Source organism: Mixophyes fleayi, chromosome 6, assembly GCF_038048845.1.
Source record: "Mixophyes fleayi isolate aMixFle1 chromosome 6, aMixFle1.hap1, whole genome shotgun sequence".
Taxonomy (NCBI): domain Eukaryota; kingdom Metazoa; phylum Chordata; class Amphibia; order Anura; family Limnodynastidae; genus Mixophyes; species Mixophyes fleayi.
The window spans coordinates 27832699-27851380 of record NC_134407.1 but is presented as its reverse complement, the minus strand read 5'-3'; the positions used below and the strand labels follow the sequence as shown (position 1 = coordinate 27851380).

Genomic DNA, 18682 nt, shown 5'->3' with positions numbered 1-18682 from the left:
CTGGCATTCTGATTGCCTGCATGTTGCTCTATACCTTCCCCATTCAAAAATGAGGATCTCACAGATGTGCAAAAATTGAACATTAAATACTATAAAGTTCTCTGACACGGCACAATTTAGTATAAAAAGATTTATTTTTCAATTACAATGCACCTACAGTCACTTCAAAAAACAAGTCAGTTTTGCCAGGGTTTAAAGAGACCCCTTTAAAGGTGTTGTGTTTGAAAATACATGTTGTTTACATTAAGTGCTGTGTGTCGTGAATTCAGCCTATCTTCTGGACAATTTTGTATGAAGCTTCTATACACGTGTTCATGAGCACCTCGTCTGAGACTAGTGATCTGATTAATGAATGGTGAACAACCCCATCCGCTATTGAATCTAGCATGTTTTGTATGATCCTTCCTAGTTAAACTGGAATTTGTTGTGACTGAATGTGAACAATTCCGCACTTCACTATATATGGTAAATAATGTTACGACTGAATCAAAAGAAGTTTGCTCATCCCAAAACGTAAAATAATGTCTCAGAGACATACATATAGATAGCAGAGATTACATTTCTCATTTTAGAAATGAAAGTAGTGCCATGGCCAATTCAGATCATTATAATATTTCATCCAAACCCAAAAATTGATCTCATAACTATTCTTTCCGTCTGTTGGATATGTTTCAGCCAGCAGGAACAGTTGTCAAAAATATCCCAGCTAAGTTCAAGATCAAAACAGTTCATAATACCTTATCCACTTCCAAATCTGTCATGTAGAACACTTACCTTGCATTGAAAGCTATGGTGAATGCTGGATCGCGGTGGGGGGGGCACTTTATTTTGGTGGTCTCGACACTGAGTGAAAATATCCCTTTAGGTTTTGGTTCCAGAATATTGTGCCTTTCAGTAACCTCATGAGAAAAATATAAAAGCATTTTAGTATTTTTACTGACAATCGTGCTTTTTGAATCAGTTCAAATATGTTGTAACGAATAGCAAACAATCAGTAATTAGCTTTGATTGATCTGATGCAGACAATATGAAAGCAAATGTCTGCTTGGTTGCTCTGGGTTACTGTGTATATCAAAATAGTAACTGCAAACCATTTCTGGTAGGAAGAATGAGCAAGAGAGGAGACGATAAGGACATAGTGTAGATTAATTAAAGGTCAAGAAAGAGGAGGTCAATCAAAGCATGTATCTTACCTGTACATAAGCACATCCACTCCCTGATGCTTCCAAAGTGTACTCTGCTGGGATATTAGGCAGTTCTACCTGCTGCACGTCCATCGGTTTCTCTGGATTCACTGACACAACCCTACGGAAGTCTTTGTCATTGATGATAGTGATAACAGGGCTGCTTCCTGCAATGTATGTGAGTGCGCCATGCCTGGAGAGTGCTGAAATAGCAACGACAGTGTCCTAAAAGGTCAAGGATAAAAACAAAGGATCATTATATGGTAGCACAAGTCATTACATCTAGTAAAATGCATTGTAGTAATATAAACACTAGAAGGGTGACATTAAATTCTACTCTGTGATTCACAGAAATGTAAATAATAATAAATGACATAGAATTATGTTTTTTGCCACTGAATGCAGACACATGCTAAGCAGAATAACACTATCATGCCCTAAGCAGCCTCAGTAATGGAGAAACACTCAGTATTTAGGTTGGGATTCAGTTTCAAAGTGTCTTGGGTCATGCACTAATACCCAGAAGGCAAAGCATTGACTAAAACATGCAGCATATTTGGATATTAATATTAGGCTAGTCTCTCTGACCTTTTTCATTGTTTCAACAAGACTTAATTAGGTCATGACAAGTTATGGTTATAGCTTTACTCTACGTACGCTAACCTTGGCTTGATAATAAATGGCCTCTGGACAGTTATTTAATTTTTTTGCATCTAGAGGTGTGTAAGGTGGAATGTTGGTTATTTTAATTTCAAATTACATTGAAAGGTTCCAAAAATAACAACCTGCTCTTTTCGTATATTGCAGTACTATGATAAAACCCCTGTGCCACTACTAGTAGTTACTATTAGTGACAGAAACAATCAGTACTCAATAGATATTGAGACAAAACTTAAATATTCAGTACATGGTTGGCCAAACACCGCAATGTCACATAAGAGTACATTGCTACAATTGTCAACAGGAACATTCTAATAAATATTACCATCTGAGACAAACATGATTGCTGCTCCTCCTCTACTTTGTCCTGCCATCACCTGCCCTGAGACTGACAATGGTCACTGTTCAGTTGGCAGTTGACAACTTACCTTCTAGACTCTCAATGAGTGGGAAGCTCTGGCTGCAAACTAAGCAGTCTCAGCTCACTTGCTATAGCTTCCCTGACAATCCCCCCCACCACTGAACCAAGTGCTGGGTAGCAGCTTGTCATTAAACCTCCGGAAGACAGACTTCTTGGTACTGGGCTCGGAGATTAATACAGGCTGCCTCCTGGACCTTGGGGATAGCATTTATTGTGAGAAACAACAGTGCAAAACAGCGCTATTTTTCCATATCTCCAAGTCTGCAAGAAAGTGCCGCCCGAGACAAGATGCCCATTATATATATATATATATTTATATTATTTTCCTAGTTTGTTTGTGCCTGAGTTATTTAGTGATGTCAGAGGAGGGTATAGTTCAGATAATAGAGCTGTATTTAATACTGTGAGGATACCACCCTTAGCTGGGATGGCAGTTGCCTTCTGTGGGATTCAACTCACTCGGATAGACCAGAATATATCCAAAATAAGGCTTTATTATGACAGAACAACACCACAAGACGTTCACAAGAGACAAGGTAAATGGTAGCATGTATCCTCCAGCAGCCTCCTGCAGTTAGCACTCCTAAGTAATAATCTCAATCTCTTTCAGGGTTTTATCCTCCCGAAATATTACCACTACCAATTAGCTATACAGTTATGGTGTCGCCCAGCCTGGGTTACTGGCTCACACAGACCCTGTCCTGGTAGGGTTTACTCCAGCGGCACCATGATGCCTGGCCCAGAGTCCTTTTCACTGATGTCTTGTATACCAGGATCCTTCAAGCTAGAATAGCTCTCTTGGCATTCTGCTCTCCCTATATTCTTGGCTGTTTACACAGGGAGTAGGATCAAATGGCTCGATCTTCCCCCTCACAGCAGGGGTCTATCAGTGGACACTTTAGCTGTTAGACATACAGTCTCTGTTACCTTGAGAATACAATAGAATGGCTTGACTCAATTAGCTATTTGGCTGAATACTAAACAAAGGGTTACAATATAACATCAATGAATGACACTTCACGCTTGCGTGAAACAGCAAGACATTGGACACATGGTATCTGCAACATTACACAATCTGAGTCTGTGATATATTTTGATGAAATAACATTTATATTGATACATATTAATACATTTCCCAATGCTATTTCACATTGCATATCATCTAGAAATTCTCATTTAATTACCTCTCAGATTACCTGGTGACCTAGCTAATTAATGTGGGCTGTCAGCTAGTTAACTCAGACATTGTTCTGACTACAAACCAAATCTAAGCTGCACCTCATAACAATGCACATTTGAGACAAATGGTAATTACATTAGCTAACACAAGCAAAATGACTTCTGCTGTCCTGTTATTTTCACACAGTATGGCAATATTCTTTATATTTCTAATACACACATTATTGCAGGTAATAGCAAGGGCAAAATGTACCTAATAACATGAAATAATAATATACATAATACACCGGTGTTCTGGTGTATATACTTAGACCAGCGGTTCCCAAAGTGTGCGTCGCGCCTCCCTGGGGTACCACGGCACTGTCACAGGGGTGCCGCGACCGCCCTGGGAATTTAAAAAAAATAGAACTTACTGATCATCCAGCGCCGGATCCTCACTGTTCTCACTGACTGTCGGGCGTGACGTCATCACGTTTGACAGTGTCAGTGAGCAGTAGAGAGGAAAGAAGACAGCAGAACATGAGGAAGAAAGTAAGTAAAGGAACAGAAAGTGAAGGGGGGCAGAGAGAGTGACGCTGAAGGAGAGGAGGGGGACACAGAAAGAGATGCTGAAGGAGAGGAGAGGGACACAGAGAGAGACGCTGAAGGAGGGGAGGGGGACACAGAGAGAGACGCTGAAGGAGAGGAGGGGGACACAGAGAGAGACGCTGAAGGAGAGGAGAGGGACACAGAGAGAGACGCTGAAGGAGGGGAGGGGGACACAGAGAGAGACGCTGAAGGAGGGGAGGGGGACACAGTGTGTGAGATTAGAAAGAGGAGGACACAGTGTGTGAGATGGGAAAGAGGGGGACACAGTGTGTGAGATGGCAAAGAGGGGGACACAGTGTGTGAGATGGGAAAGAGGGGGACACAGTGTGTGAGATGGGAAAGAGGGGGACACAGTGTGTGAGATGGCAAAAAGGGGGACACAGTGTGTGAGATGGCGAAAAGGGGGGACACAGTGTGTGAGATGGCGAAGGGGATACAGAGTGATATGGTGAAAGGGCGCAGTGATATGATGAAGGGGCCTAAATACATCTCAGGGGGGACACAGTGTGTGAGATGGCAAAGAGGGGGACACAGTGTGTGAGATGGCAAAGAGGGGGACACAGTGTGTGAGATGGCGAAAAGGGGGGACACAGTGTGTGAGATGGCAAAGAGGGGGACACAGTGTGTGAGATGGCAAAGAGGGGGACACAGTGTGTGAGATGGGAAAGAGGGGGACACAGTGTGTGAGATGGTAAAGAGGGGGACACAGTGTGTGAGATGGCAAAGAGGGGGACACAGTGTGTGAGATGGCAAAGAGGGGGACACAGTGTGTGAGATGGCAAAGAGGGGGACACAGTGTGTGAGATGGGAAAGAGGGGGACACAGTGTGTGAGATGGCGAAGGGGATACAGAGTGATATGGTGAAGGGGCGCAGTGATATGATGAAGGGGCCTAAATACATCTCAGGGGGGACACAGTGTGTGAGATGGGCGAATGGGATACAGAGTGATATGGTGAAGGGGCGCAGTGATATGATGAAGGGGCCTAAATACATCTCATCTTTTTGAACCAACTACAACCTGGTAATTATTTTGGCTTAGGGGTGCCTTGGAAAAATTATGGTGACTATAAGGGTGCCTCGAACTGATAAAGTTCGGGAACCACTGACTTAGACTGTTTCAAAAATTAAAAAGTACATTAAACCGTGAGAAACGGGTGATGAATAAAAAGTTGAAGTATTTTCTAGCTTTCAAATTTTTAGAGGTAAACCCAAAATACTACGAGTTTCTCACTAGTGGAAAAGTTATGCAAAAACAATGATATGTTTATAAATGAGTTCTAATCTTATGGCAAATTAATATTTTTACTAAGAGGATGTTACATGCTTTATTTATTTATGTGCCTAGTAATAAAAACCAAATGCTGACGATTAGCTAAAAACCATTATACAGAAAAACTATTGCAGTTACTTGGCAGTGAATGCAGTACCGTAGTGCTAGTGTATCCTCCATTAGCATTTTGCTTTGAGTTTAACCAGCGAATTACAGGCACTGCTGCCCCCAGGTCGGCTTTGGAAGGGTTTTCAGCAGATTCCAGTGCCAGAGCAACATACGCTGTCACCTCCACCTCTGAAGACTTTGGCTTCGACCATAATGGATCATCTTCAGGGATCTCAGAATCCATTGACCAGTGTGTTTTATCATCTATACAAAGGTCCAAAAAGGGGAAATGTTTACATGCTGGACTGTATCATTAAGGCCAGAAAACCAGTTGATCTTATAGTAACAAGTTAGATACGTTCCATCCAATATTTCCCAATAAATGTCATTCTGCTTCAAGAAGTTCTGCCACTATTACTTTTTTTAGAAATGTTCCAGTTTTCTCCCCAGCACCTATTCACCCAGCTGGTCTTACTTGCCATCCGGCTCTTGAAGCCCAACAGAATCCTATTATAATAGAATAAACCATTGTTTCTCCTATTAGAACATGCACTATGTGAGCACTACAGCCAGCAGTGTGTGTGTTAGACCACTGACCAGTCCTGGCAGGTGTAGGCAATAACCTCCAACATTTTTTAATATTATTACAAAGTATTACACTGCCCCCACCCGGCTGCTTCTTAATGCCACCCGACTGGCAACATTTTCTGGGGAGAACACTGTGTTCTAAAATAATGTTATCTTTCAATGCCTGGCAAGCAGTAGCAGTGCTATGTGCTTAACATGAATAAAAATAGCATCCTAAAAGAGGGGCAAGTGCAAGATTTTAGAGGGGGTTCTTAATACAAAAGGAATGGTAGAATGGGGTTTGTCATATGGGAAAAAAACAGTTTGTAGGTACCTTTGAATCTTTATTTTGTCTCAAATGCAATTTGATATAGATTACACAGTACATAGAAATATGGGGTATATAAATTCTGCTCTAAGATAGTCTGCAAACTACGGGTCTCTGTATGAAGGTAAATGTGAAGGAAACAGCAGCCCATTCCCACCTCTTTCTTTTCTGTGCTGAAATACTCAACCAGAGCAGTGTTATATGTAATACTTGCTGACTTTGAATGATTGAGCTCAAGGAGATCCTAGATAGGGTGTGTGGCGGAAGGACGGGATACTGCCAATCGTGTAATGTCGTGGGGACAGGGCCAAAATGACGCGACTTTACTAGGAAGTGGGCAGGATGCGGGAGATATGCCTGCTTTCCTAGGAGTCTGGGAGACCTACCCGGATTTCGGGAGTCTCCTGGACATTCCGGGAGAGTTGGTATTTATGGTTATATGTAATACCTAAATATCAATAGGATACAGCTGTTCACCAAAAATGGTGGCTGGGACTCAATGGGGGAAATTCAATTCCCCCCAGATTAACGCAGCGATAATCCTACTACTGTTATTACGACAAAATTTAACCCGGCTTTCTGCTCGCAGCTCAGGGAGAAAGCCGGATTTGAAACTGCCTAAATAACGATATTTAAGCGCACTATTACCGTAATAACAGTAATAGTGCGCAGGCCGCATTACGTTTCACAGTAACATGGCCAATTGAATTCCCCGCTATAAGTGTTAGTATAAGGGGGAATAAACAGTATAAACTGAAGGGAACTGTATTGCCACCTGGTGGTCCTAAGTAGTAATGCAGTTTGTTTTTTAACTTACATTACAATGTTTTTTGACTTGGTGAATGTCCATGCACTTGTAATCTCCCACTAAAGACACCAGTGTAAGTACCTTTTTGTATGGCTACTTTATATAGCTCCTCCAAAAGTTGTTTCCTCTTTTCTGTGCCACCAGACAGAGTAAAGACATATGCACACAGTGCCTTAGTGTAGGTAGTGCTTTGTGGCTCCATGCATTTCTCCAGACATTTCTCTGCATTCTTTATTACGTCATCCTGCAATGGTGTGGGTAAGACACAAGGGAAGATGATGCATCAGGAAAAAGTCACATTAGGAAGGAAACTCAGGCAAAGAGAAGAAAAAAGTGGTGGTATAAAGTAGAGATATTTTTGACACCAAAATCGTGCTGCACCAGTTTAACAGGAGCTTCACGTCCCCATAGCCCCAGCTGTCCTGGTTTAGGAGGGTTAGTTCCAATTTGAGGGGCCGCCCCGCAGATCGGTACTTTTGTCCCAATCCCAGGAGAGGGTTGTGTTTCTGAAGAACGCCCTTCAGTGACCGTCATACCAGCGTCAGCTGCACGCAGCAGTGAAGGGGTGTTTTTAGGGAACCTCTGAGCATGCTCCAAAGTGACATGGCCACATCCCTTGTTGTGTGCATGCCGCACAGTGACCTAGTGGTTAGCACTTCTGCCTCACAGTACTGGGTCATGAGTTCAATTCCCGACCATGGCCTTATCTGTGTGGAGTTTATATGTTCTCCCCGTGTTTGTGTTGGTTTCCTCCGGGTGCTCCGGTTTCCTGCCACACTCCAAAAACATACTGGTAGGTTAATTGGCTGCTATCAAAATTGACCCTGGTCTCTCTCTCTGTCTGTGTGTGTGTGTTTGGGAATTTAGACTGTAAGGTCCAATGGGGCAGGGACCGATGTGAATGATGTACAGCGCTGCGGAATTAGTGGCGCTATTTAAATAACTGATGATGATATGGGTGTAGGTGTTCTCTATGAGGATTATAAAGTATAAACAAAATGCACAAAAAAGAAAAACTATTTCACTAATGTCACCTTTTAATAAATCTTTTTTTCTTAGTCCCCCCCCCCAGAAAATACATTTATTAGGATGATTTTAATGTCTTCTGTGCAGAAAATACATTTTTACAGTTGCTCCTGATTTCAAACACATGTTCTAACTTACATACGTGACTGTCATCACTAGTAGTCAGCACCAGACCTGTAGCTGGTGCAGGTGATAAAACAAGTACCCTTGAGATGCGCAAATCTTGAATCAGACGCCGCTGCGTGCGCTGGAGCTGGCACAACCTTACTATACATTGACTATGTGCACACATCCAGTCCCCTCCCCATTCTGCCCATGGAATTGTATGCTGTAGTAAGGGGCCTTTGCACTCGAATTTGAATTGGACGTTGCTGTGTTCACATATGGTTTGTTTTAGGGCATGCACAGAGCGATTTTATGCAAGCTACTGTATCTATCGGAATTTACGCGCCTTAATGAATCAGGCCTTTAATGTCCCGATTTAAAGGGGGGTATTCAATTGACGGCGGGATCGCCGAAAATCCAGTGCTCAAAGAATATTACCGTTAATACGGTAATTACTCGCTGGATTTTAGTTCGCAGCTCCCTGAGCTGCGAGCTGAAATCCAGCGAGTAAATTACCGTATTAACGGTATTTACGCGCAGGATTACCGAATTAACGGTAATATTCTTTGAGCGCGGGATTTTCGGCGATCCCGCCGTCGATTGAATACCCCCCAAAAGGTCTTAAAGTTGGGAGGTAGGCGGCACTGTCTGTGATGTTGGAGGACGCTGCTCCTTCCACTCAAACTATTGGTAGCTTTTAGCTCCCCACTTGCCTCCATCTTCTACCTCACATTGTGACACTGGACCTGTCATATGCAGCCGTGTCCTCATTTACAGTTACACATCACTGCCTTCAACAAGATCAGAACTCTCATCCCCCGAAATACTTGGTTCAACTGTTAATATTCTTGATGATCAGATTGGCTACAATTGTTGTATTCAGACATACAGAAGCGCTCCACAAGTCACTTTGGCTTTGTACTTGTGTGGCCAGCACACTAGAAGGTGGACGCCTACTTCACGGTCTTTGAAAACACAATCGAAAAACATCACTTCAGAGGCTTTTTGGTCTAGCCCCATTTACAGTTTAAATTAATAATGAGAGCGATGAAACATGGGAATTGTCACTATTACATGCAGTCTATTTATTCACTGGGCAAATTGTGGCGCTATTTTCTATTGAAAATGCATCACATTAAAAATAGTGAACCTGGGGGTAAATGTATCAAGCTGAGAGTCTCCAACGGGTTTGAAAGTGTAGATGTTGCCTATAGCAACCAATCAGATTATAGCTGTCATTTTGTAGAATGTACTAAATAAATGTGATAACTAGAATCTGATTGGTTGCTATACGCAACATCTTCACTTTTCAAAACAGTCGGAAACTCTCATCTTGACACATTTACCCCCTGGTATTCGCCAGCTGGTACAAAATATAAGCGTTTTAGAATAGTCATAATGAATATGACCGCATTCTTAAAACAAGGAACACTCAAAATTAACCTTCTCCACCGATTTATCTCATTGTAACTAGGTTATTTTGCAAAATAAAGTGTAATTTTAGCACTTCTGCTCTACCAACCTCAGGGGCGAACGCAGGGTTTAGAAGGGGGGGGTTTCCGCCCCCCCCCCCGGAAAAAAAATAATATATTGCGAGAGGGAGCTGCTGAGTCTGAATTCTACAGCATCCACGGCAGTGTTGTATTATACTACAATACAGCACTGCCGCGGACGCTTGTTTGACAACGCCGCGGCTGCTGTACAGTACCGTTGGTTCGCGGAGGGGAGGGGTTTCTGGAGAACCAGAAACATCCCCTGCGTGCGCCACTGAACCAATACACTATGGAGGGAATCTAGATTCACCGGCACAAATGTTTGCGTGTGATGTCACCAAAAAGCGTTTGCGCAGCATTGCAGCTATTTTGCACTTTGTACATGAGACCTACTACTCACTCTAACACACGGAATAAAGCACAGAGACTGGGGCACATGCCAAATGAAGTCGAACACTAAAAGAATACTGCATTGAGGAAAAGAATCTGAGACAGCAAGAATTCTTAATACAATTTATGAGAAGTCCTGGGCACTTACATATTGTTGATTTCCTATTAGTAGGTAGGTCATAATAACAGACGCCGTAAGTGAGATCTGATTGTCCACCCCACCCTGTAGACAAGGGGAAATTAGACAAAGTCAGAAAAAACAATATATTTCATCTTTTTTTGTTTTAAATATTTATACAGCAGATACATAGAATACAAACTTCCTCATCCCCCTTAATCACTGGTTCATGATGAAAGACAGGAAACATATATCTCATGGGTACGCATAGTACCTCCACATATAGTATACAACACCCAATGATTGTATCATGCATATTATGTCATTAGGAAGCCATACATGATTTCACAGTCAGTAGAATTTATGAAATAGCTATTTCACAGAGCCTTAGCCAATAGCAACTCAGACTTGTAGCAGCTCCGCTATCCATAAGACGCCATGGCTTTATAGATGTGGTAGGAAAACATAATAGAGTGTAAAATGAAAACATGAAAATTGCTATTACCACTGTCCCCAGAAAATAAATATGATTTTCAGTTGAGAAAACAGAGGAAGAGCAGCAAGGAGGAGACCAGCAGAACAAAGGGAGACACAAAGGATGCAGAACAGACTGGGGCTAAAAGGGATGTAAGGGACATGATTGTATAGGATGTAGCAGGGTACAGGGGGTCAGAAGTAAGATGGAGAGCAGATGCTAGAGCAGGGAACAGGGGGTCAGCAGTAAGGTGGAGAGTAGATGGCTAGAGCAGGGAACATGGGGGTGAGCAGTAAGGTGGAGAGCAGATGGCTAGAGCAGGGAACATGGGGGTCAGCAGTAAAGAGGAGGAGAGAAGATGGCTAGAGCAGGGAACAGTGGGGTCAGCAGTAAATAGGAGGAGAGCAGATGGCTAGAGCAGGGAACAGGGGGGTCAGCAGTAAAGAGGAGGAGAGCAGATGGCTAGAGCAGGGAACAGGGGGGGGTCAGCAGTAAATAGGAGGAGAGCAGATGGCTAGAGCAGGGAACAGGGGGTTCAGCAGTAAGGTGGAGAGCAGATGGCTAGAGCAGGAAACAAGGGGGTCAGCAGTAAAGAGGAGAAGAGCAGATGGCTAGAGCAGGGAACAGGGGGGTCAGCAATAAGGTGGAGAGCAGATGGCTAGAGCAGGAAACAGGGGGGTCAGCAGTAAAGAGGAGGAGAGCAGATGGCTAGAGCAGGGAACAGGGGGGGTCAGCAGTAAATAGGAGGAGAGCAGATGGCCAGAGCAGGAAACAGGGGGGTCAGCAGTAAAGAGGAGGAGAGCAGATGGCTAGAGCAGGGAACAGGGGGGGTCAGCAGTAAATAGGAGGAGAGCAGATGGCTAGAGCAGGGAACAGGGGTGCATGGCTATCAGTGTGTGTGTGCATGTAGGGGAGTGTATGCTACCCTTGCTGTATGCCTGCTTGAAGGCGAGGAAAGTGTGTTGTGATTGGGTGTAGGCAGTCTTAGGAGGATAATATTCTCTATGGCATTGTACCTACAAAAGCTGATTTCCTATTGATGGCTCTTTGCCTTAGTATTTTTATTCATTTTAGTAGTAGGACAGTTTAGTACATTAGTATATTTAGTACATTTCAGTATGACACTCTGTAAAACTACTATAAACACTGAAGCTGATGTAAACACTGACATCTGATAGTAGGAAAGTGGAAAGTCTAATGGCATGATGGATTCCTCTTACCTGGAGCTCCTTGTGAATCACCCTGCCCACATTTTTAAAGCAACCATCTTCTTGCTGCAACCCCTTCAGCCAATTCAAAGCGTCCGTAATGTGTTTGACATCTATATAAATATACTTGCGAGCCTGATCGAAATTACGAGCTACGAATGCTGTAAGCCTGAGATGGTAGAGTTAAGAGAAATGAAAAAAAATGACATATTATATCTGCATGTGGAGAATATGGATGTAACATAGCAAGAACACACTCTGGACTTGACGTATAGTTGCATGTAAGTGCTCTTGCATGACACGTAAGAGATGTGTTGGTGCAAAAGTGACACACATGCGCACATCTTGCGCCTGTATTTAAAGTTGAACGTAACTTGCGCTTGCAGGCCCTTGCGCTTTGAGAGACGGATCAGGAGTACTAAAGTGCAAATGTAACAAAGTATGAACAAGCCGACCTTTTCAGATGTGTCTTATTTTGAGTTACACAGACCTTGAAATATGAACTATGAGACCTGAATTTTGCATATATATACATAAACTTAGAGTCAATAATGGTGAATGGCTCTGGATGCAACTATATCCTAGATTTAAGGTTGTCCGTAACTTAATATGTGTACAATTTAAAAGACAGAAGTGGAAATGCGAGTGTGCAGATGTGTATTTGCTCATACCCAAAAGAGGCATCTTCACATTTAACTCTAAATCTAGCCCTTAGTGTTTGCATTATGTAGACATGGATGTGACCACTGACCAGGTAGTGAACATGTTCCTCCTCCTAACCACAAATACAACAATCACAGCACACACTCCGTATACCTAAACACATTTCTAATACAGCATCTCTATTATACCTACCAAGCTGCTACCATACTATCAATGATCTATCCCCTCACTTCTCTCCTGCTTGCTTCTCTGGCATTCTATTCTACCTGCCCATCACATCTATCCCTCACCCATCCCTGCTCCTACCTGCCCATCACATCCATCCCTCACCCATCCCTGCTCCTCCCTGCCCATCACATCCATCCCTCATCCATCCCAGCTCCTACCTGCCCATCACATCCATCCCTCACCCATCCCTGCTCCTACCTGCCCATCACATCCATCCCTCACCCATCCCTGCTCCTACCTGCCCATCACATCCATCCCTCACCCATGCCTGCTCCTACCTGCCCATCACATCCATCCCTCACCCATCCCTGCTCCTACCTGCCCATCACATCCATCCCTCACCCATCCCTGCTCCTCCCTGCCCATCACATCCATCCCTCACCCATCCTGGCTCCTACCTGCCCATCACATCCATCCCTCACCCATCCCTGCTCCTCCCTGCCCATCACATCCATCCCTCACCCATCCCTGCTCCTACCTGCCCATCACATCCATCCCTCACCCATCCCTGCTCCTCCCTGCCCATCACATCCATCCCTCACCCATGCCTGCTCCTACCTGCCCATCACATCCATCCCTCACCCATCCCTGCTCCTACCTGCCCATCACATCCATCCCTCACCCATCGCTGCTCCTCCCTGCCCATCACATCTATCCCTCACTCATCCTGGCTCCTACCTGCCCATCACATCCATCCCTCACCCATCCCTGCTCCTCCCTGCCCATCACATCCATCCCTCACCCATCCCTGCTCCTACCTGCTCATCACATCCATCCCTCACCCATCCCTGCTCCTACCTGCCCATCACATCCATCCCTCACCCATCCCTTCTCCTACCTGCCCATCACATCCATCCCTCACCCATCCCTGCTCCTCCCTGCCCATCACATCCATCCCTCACCCATCCCTGCTCCTACCTGCCCATCACATCCATCCCTCACCCATCCCTGCTCCTCCCTGCCCATCACATCCATCCCTCACCCATCCCTGCTCCTACCTGCCCATCACATCCATCCCTCACCCATCCCTGCTCCTACCTGCCCATCACATCCATCCCTCACCCATCCTGGCTCCTACCTGCCCATCACATCCATCCCTCACCCATCCCTGCTCCTACCTGCCCATCACATCCATCCCTCACCCATCCCTGCTCCTACCTGCACATCTCACCCCTTGTCATCAAACTCCGCTCACACTGCAGGTCCACCCAGCATCCGCCAGGTATACAGAGCCAAAGTATCAGTGTGTGTATATTGTGAGGAGAATGCATATATGAATACTGCATATATGTAATGTTTATATTTGTATGTACGTGTTGATTATGTGGGGCAGCGCGGTGGCATTGTGGTTAGCACATCTGCCTTACAGCACTAGGGTCATGAGTTCAATTCCCGACCATGGCCTTAACTGTGAGGAGTTTGTATATTCTCCCCGTGTTTGCGTGGGTTTCCTCCGGGTGCTCCAGTTTCCTCCCACACTCCAAAAAAATACTAATTGGTTGCTAACAAATTGACCCTAGTTTGTCTGTGTGTGTCTGTGTCTGTGTCTGTGTGTGTGTGTTAGGGAATTTAGACTGTAAGCCCCAATGGGGCAGGGACTGATGAGAGTGAGTTCTCTGTACAGCGCTGCGGAATTAGTGGCGCTATATAAATAAATGATGATGATGTGTGAATTATGTATGTAATCATCATATGCACAATGCATTTGGTTATTGTGTATATGTGTATAATGTATTTATGTACTTGCAAGCATACATGTGTATATGATTATGCATGTATTGTTTATGTGTGTATGATTCATGTATGTATACATGGTCTTTTATTTAATACATGCATTGTCCAAAATGTACATGCATGTTAGGGATGCATGTATTGGCCAGAAGGCTCAGGTGTATGTTGCATGTATGTAGTGGTCAGAATGCACACAGGTGATGTATGCTTGTATTGATCAGAAGCAGCACAGGTGATGTTTGCATGTATTGGTCAGAATGCATGCTTTTGTGTGATGTATGCATGTATTGGTGCATGTGTGAGTAATGTACTGCCATGTGGCGTATGAATTTGATGGAATGCATTCTGCATATATTGGCTAGAAAACATCTATCTATCTATCTATCTATCTATCTATCTATCTATCTATCTATCTATCTATCCTGACCAGAATGTTTGAGTGAAGGTGATGTTCTCAACAAATGGATGAGCATGTATGGTGCCAACCTAAAGAAGTTTATAGCCTTAAGTGCTTGTTTCCAACAGTGAATAATTCTAGTGGTTCTATAATGTCGTAGGGTGCATTTTTCTGGCATGGTTTGGGTGAATTCATTCTCCTTAGAAAGCAAGGCCAAGGCTAATTGCTACTTAATACTATAGAGTGATAATCTGCACCCTGTCTTTCGTGAAGGATGGGGTGTCTTCTAGGATGGCAACGCCTCCTACAGAGCACATGAGATCGCCCAATGGGTTGAAGAGCATGAAATTGACATTGACATAATAATTCTGTCATGGCCCGCTCAGTCTCCAGACTTGAACATAATCGAGCATTTATGGAATATTCTGGACTAACACCTGAAACGGTTTTCCACCGCCATTAACCTGGCATTAGTTGAGTGACTTATTTGCGGAAGAATGGTGCTGCATCCCTCCTTCACAATCTCAGATATGGTAGTTTGCATGTGTGCACTTTGCTACAATCTTTATTATACACTGTCTTCCACACAATAATATCAACCAACACAATATTCCCATTAAAGCTACAATGCCACCCCACACTACAAGTACATCCTTTTCCACCACACACAGGGACATTCCTCAATTATCTACCTCTTTGCTTAATACACAGGGCAAACATCAAGAATGGCTTCATCAAGTCCAGTGATCAGCAACCTGGTACACATTACTGTTAACCTCAGTAATAAATTAAAACAATACATTTAATCAAAGAAATAGACACCTATCTGTAATAACATATCAGCAGGCACTTTACACAAATCTGGCATTAAAGCAAATAGGAGCTCGGAGTCACAGGTGGTGGCTTTGAGGGCTACATGTGGCCCTGGGGCCAACTGTTATTCATCACTGATTTAGTCACTCCCAACTATTCTTTTCATACCTCTCATACAAATCTCCCATACAAATATGTGCACATGAACAATCACCACAAAACTATGACATATCTATATCTTCATATAACTATGCACAGATCTTTACCTGCACTTGTCATGCTAGTCCTTTATCACTGTGTAAGGAAAAAAGATATACAGAGAAGCATATGAGAAGCACTGTGGCTCAGTGGTTAGCACTTCTGCCTCACAACACTGAAGTTATGAGTTTGAATCCTGATCATGGCCTTATCTGTGTGGAGTTTGGATGTTCTCCCAGTGTTTGCGTGGGTTTCCTCCGGGTGCTCCGGTTTCCTCCCACACTCCAAAAACATACTAGTAGGTTAATTGGCTGCTAACAAATTGACCTTAGTCTCTCTGGGTCTGTGTGTATGTTAGGAAATTTATATTGTAAACCCAAATGAGGAAAGGACTGATGTGAGTTCTCTGTACTCTGTACAGCGTTGCGGAACTAGTGGTGCTATATAAATAGCTGATTATGATGAAACATATCATTGCTATGTAATGACTTCATTGTATTTTACAAATCCAGACTCTCTAAGCTTCATCTTTCCTCTGGGCAATATCTGAGTCACTTTTGGTAGTGATATATATATATATATATATATATATAAATATATATATATATATATATATATACAAGTTAACCCGTGCATGATACTCATGCATTCTAGTCAAATCAAGCTACTTAAGGTCTTAAAAAGGTTCTTGTCATGCATTTGGGCCTAGCCCAGGCCTCCTCAGGGGAAGAGCGTTACTTCCCGACGCAAGCGGCCTTTTTAATGTGTGTTCATGAGGTAAAATTACCTCACGAAAATGAGTTTGACCCCTCAACTCGTAAATTTAGCCTTTACTACCCCTCCCACGGGGGGAAGGGGGGATGAAGTTAACTGACTTGACTATTCTAATTTTTTTGTCAAATAATTTCAGTATACCAAATTTCAGGTCAATTGGATGAGCCCTTTCTGAGAAAATAGTTTTTTCCACACACACACACACACACACACTAACGCACGCCTCTACACATGTGTGTTCATGAGGTAAAATTACCTCCCGAAAATGAGTTTGAGCCCTACCAAATTTCAGCCCTTTTTGAATTTTTTTTCCCACACACACTAAGAATTTAGTAGGTCAGTGTATAACTCCGCCCAGCAGGTGGCGCTGCAACTTGTTTTTTTTTTTTTCACACACACACAGACAGACAGACGCCACTAAGCATTTATATATTAGAATATATATATATATATATAATAAAATTATTTCTTACCAAGTGCTGCCTGAGTCGTCTCTCATTCCAAATGCACTATATGACCCGTCAGTGCGCTTATATTTCAGCTGATTCTGATAACCTGATAAAGACAGAACCACATAAACATCACATAATTGATTATGAAACCGAAGAAAGTCACTTTTATGTGCAATACACTTTTGTAGGTGTATTTTTCCTTAGTCTTCTTTGACATTTTTGCAGAGACTTCTTATGTAACAACCCAGGTCACATGCCTCATTTCAAAAGTGAGAATATAATATCACTTACACATGAATATAATATACAGTATATTTTGATCAAAGATTTCTGACTCATGGGATTCATTAGTATTCGCCGATGAAGGCAAGTCCAGTAAAAGGTTGAGGAATATGTAGGCTGCAAGTGGCATGGTTGTTATTACTTTCTATGGACAGATTTGGATATCAGATTTGGGTATATTTGACAGATTTGGATATATGCAATACTGCGTTTTTGGAGCAAAATGATGCCATGTATAATATTTAGTTATTTAGTTATTTATTTAGTTATTGCATACAACACAGCACTGATCAAAAACTACGAGGTTGCGTTCACATGAAAACTGGCTCAGTCCACAGAATGGATGACTCCCCTGTTTGTAGACGTACCCTGTTGTACGAACAGGTTGATTTGATGCATTGTATATTTTATAGAGACTGGTATTTGAATGCTGTGCTCAGCTCTCTTCTAGCATGACAGGAAGTCAACACTTTATAAATTGTACTTACCACTTTCCATAAATCTGTTTGCTTTGCTCACAATCTCATCAGTTAGTTGCCCTGTGATGCTGTAGTATGTCACAGCCGCTATGGTAGGGGCCAATAATATCATGTTCTGCTCTCCACAGCCCTGTGGCATCTTCACAAGATTATTTAAATGGTTCAGAGGCTTCCCCATTATATCACCTGGAGAATAGAGAGACCAGGCAAGAGTTTTGTACAGGGAAAAGGAAGCTAATAATGGTCATACCTATCTTTTTATAGTGAGAAAAAAAGGTAAACAGTTGCCGTATTATGCAAATAGTATAATAAATAATAATTAACTTTGTTATAATCTGTACTGTCATTTACATATAGAAGCAAATACATTGTAAATAAAGCATCAAAAACACAAGTCTGTAAAAAGTCAACCCCACTAGTAGAAGTTAGAAGGAATAGAAGGGAACAGAGTGAAATATACAGAGTTCCTTACTTATGTGCATGTCTCCCAAACTGGAAAAGTGTTGATCCACCCAAATCCCTACCCTATGGGGTAAATCGTACCTACATCTACTTGAGAGGATGCCTACTTTCAGATAAGCTCCGTCTTTTTCAGGGACTATGAATTAGTACAGTATTGCTACAAACAGGAGTATTGGGAGATTTGTATGATGTGATTTAGAAAAATACTACCTGCTTACATGTCCTACACATCATTTAACTGAGCTTGTGACACTAATCCAGTGCAATATTTCTG

At 42.8% G+C, this 18682-nt stretch overlaps 1 protein-coding gene across 2 annotated transcripts in view; it reads right to left on the bottom strand.

Annotated features, from left to right (window-relative positions):
- The window catches only part of LOC142160964 (alpha-2-macroglobulin-like protein 1), an 81833-nt gene that overhangs the window by 16802 nt on the left and 46349 nt on the right, over positions 1 to 18682 (bottom strand). For both annotated transcript variants that reach the window (XM_075216111.1, XM_075216112.1), the window contains exons 24-31: positions 17956 to 18132; positions 17207 to 17288; positions 11942 to 12098; positions 10277 to 10351; positions 7196 to 7358; positions 5461 to 5675; positions 1194 to 1409; positions 775 to 899 (exon numbers count right to left, since the gene is read on the bottom strand). In XM_075216111.1, coding sequence (XP_075072212.1) covers positions 775 to 899; positions 1194 to 1409; positions 5461 to 5675; positions 7196 to 7358; positions 10277 to 10351; positions 11942 to 12098; positions 17207 to 17288; positions 17956 to 18132 — 1210 coding nt within the window. The remainder of the gene's footprint in view (positions 1 to 774; positions 900 to 1193; positions 1410 to 5460; positions 5676 to 7195; positions 7359 to 10276; positions 10352 to 11941; positions 12099 to 17206; positions 17289 to 17955; positions 18133 to 18682) is intronic.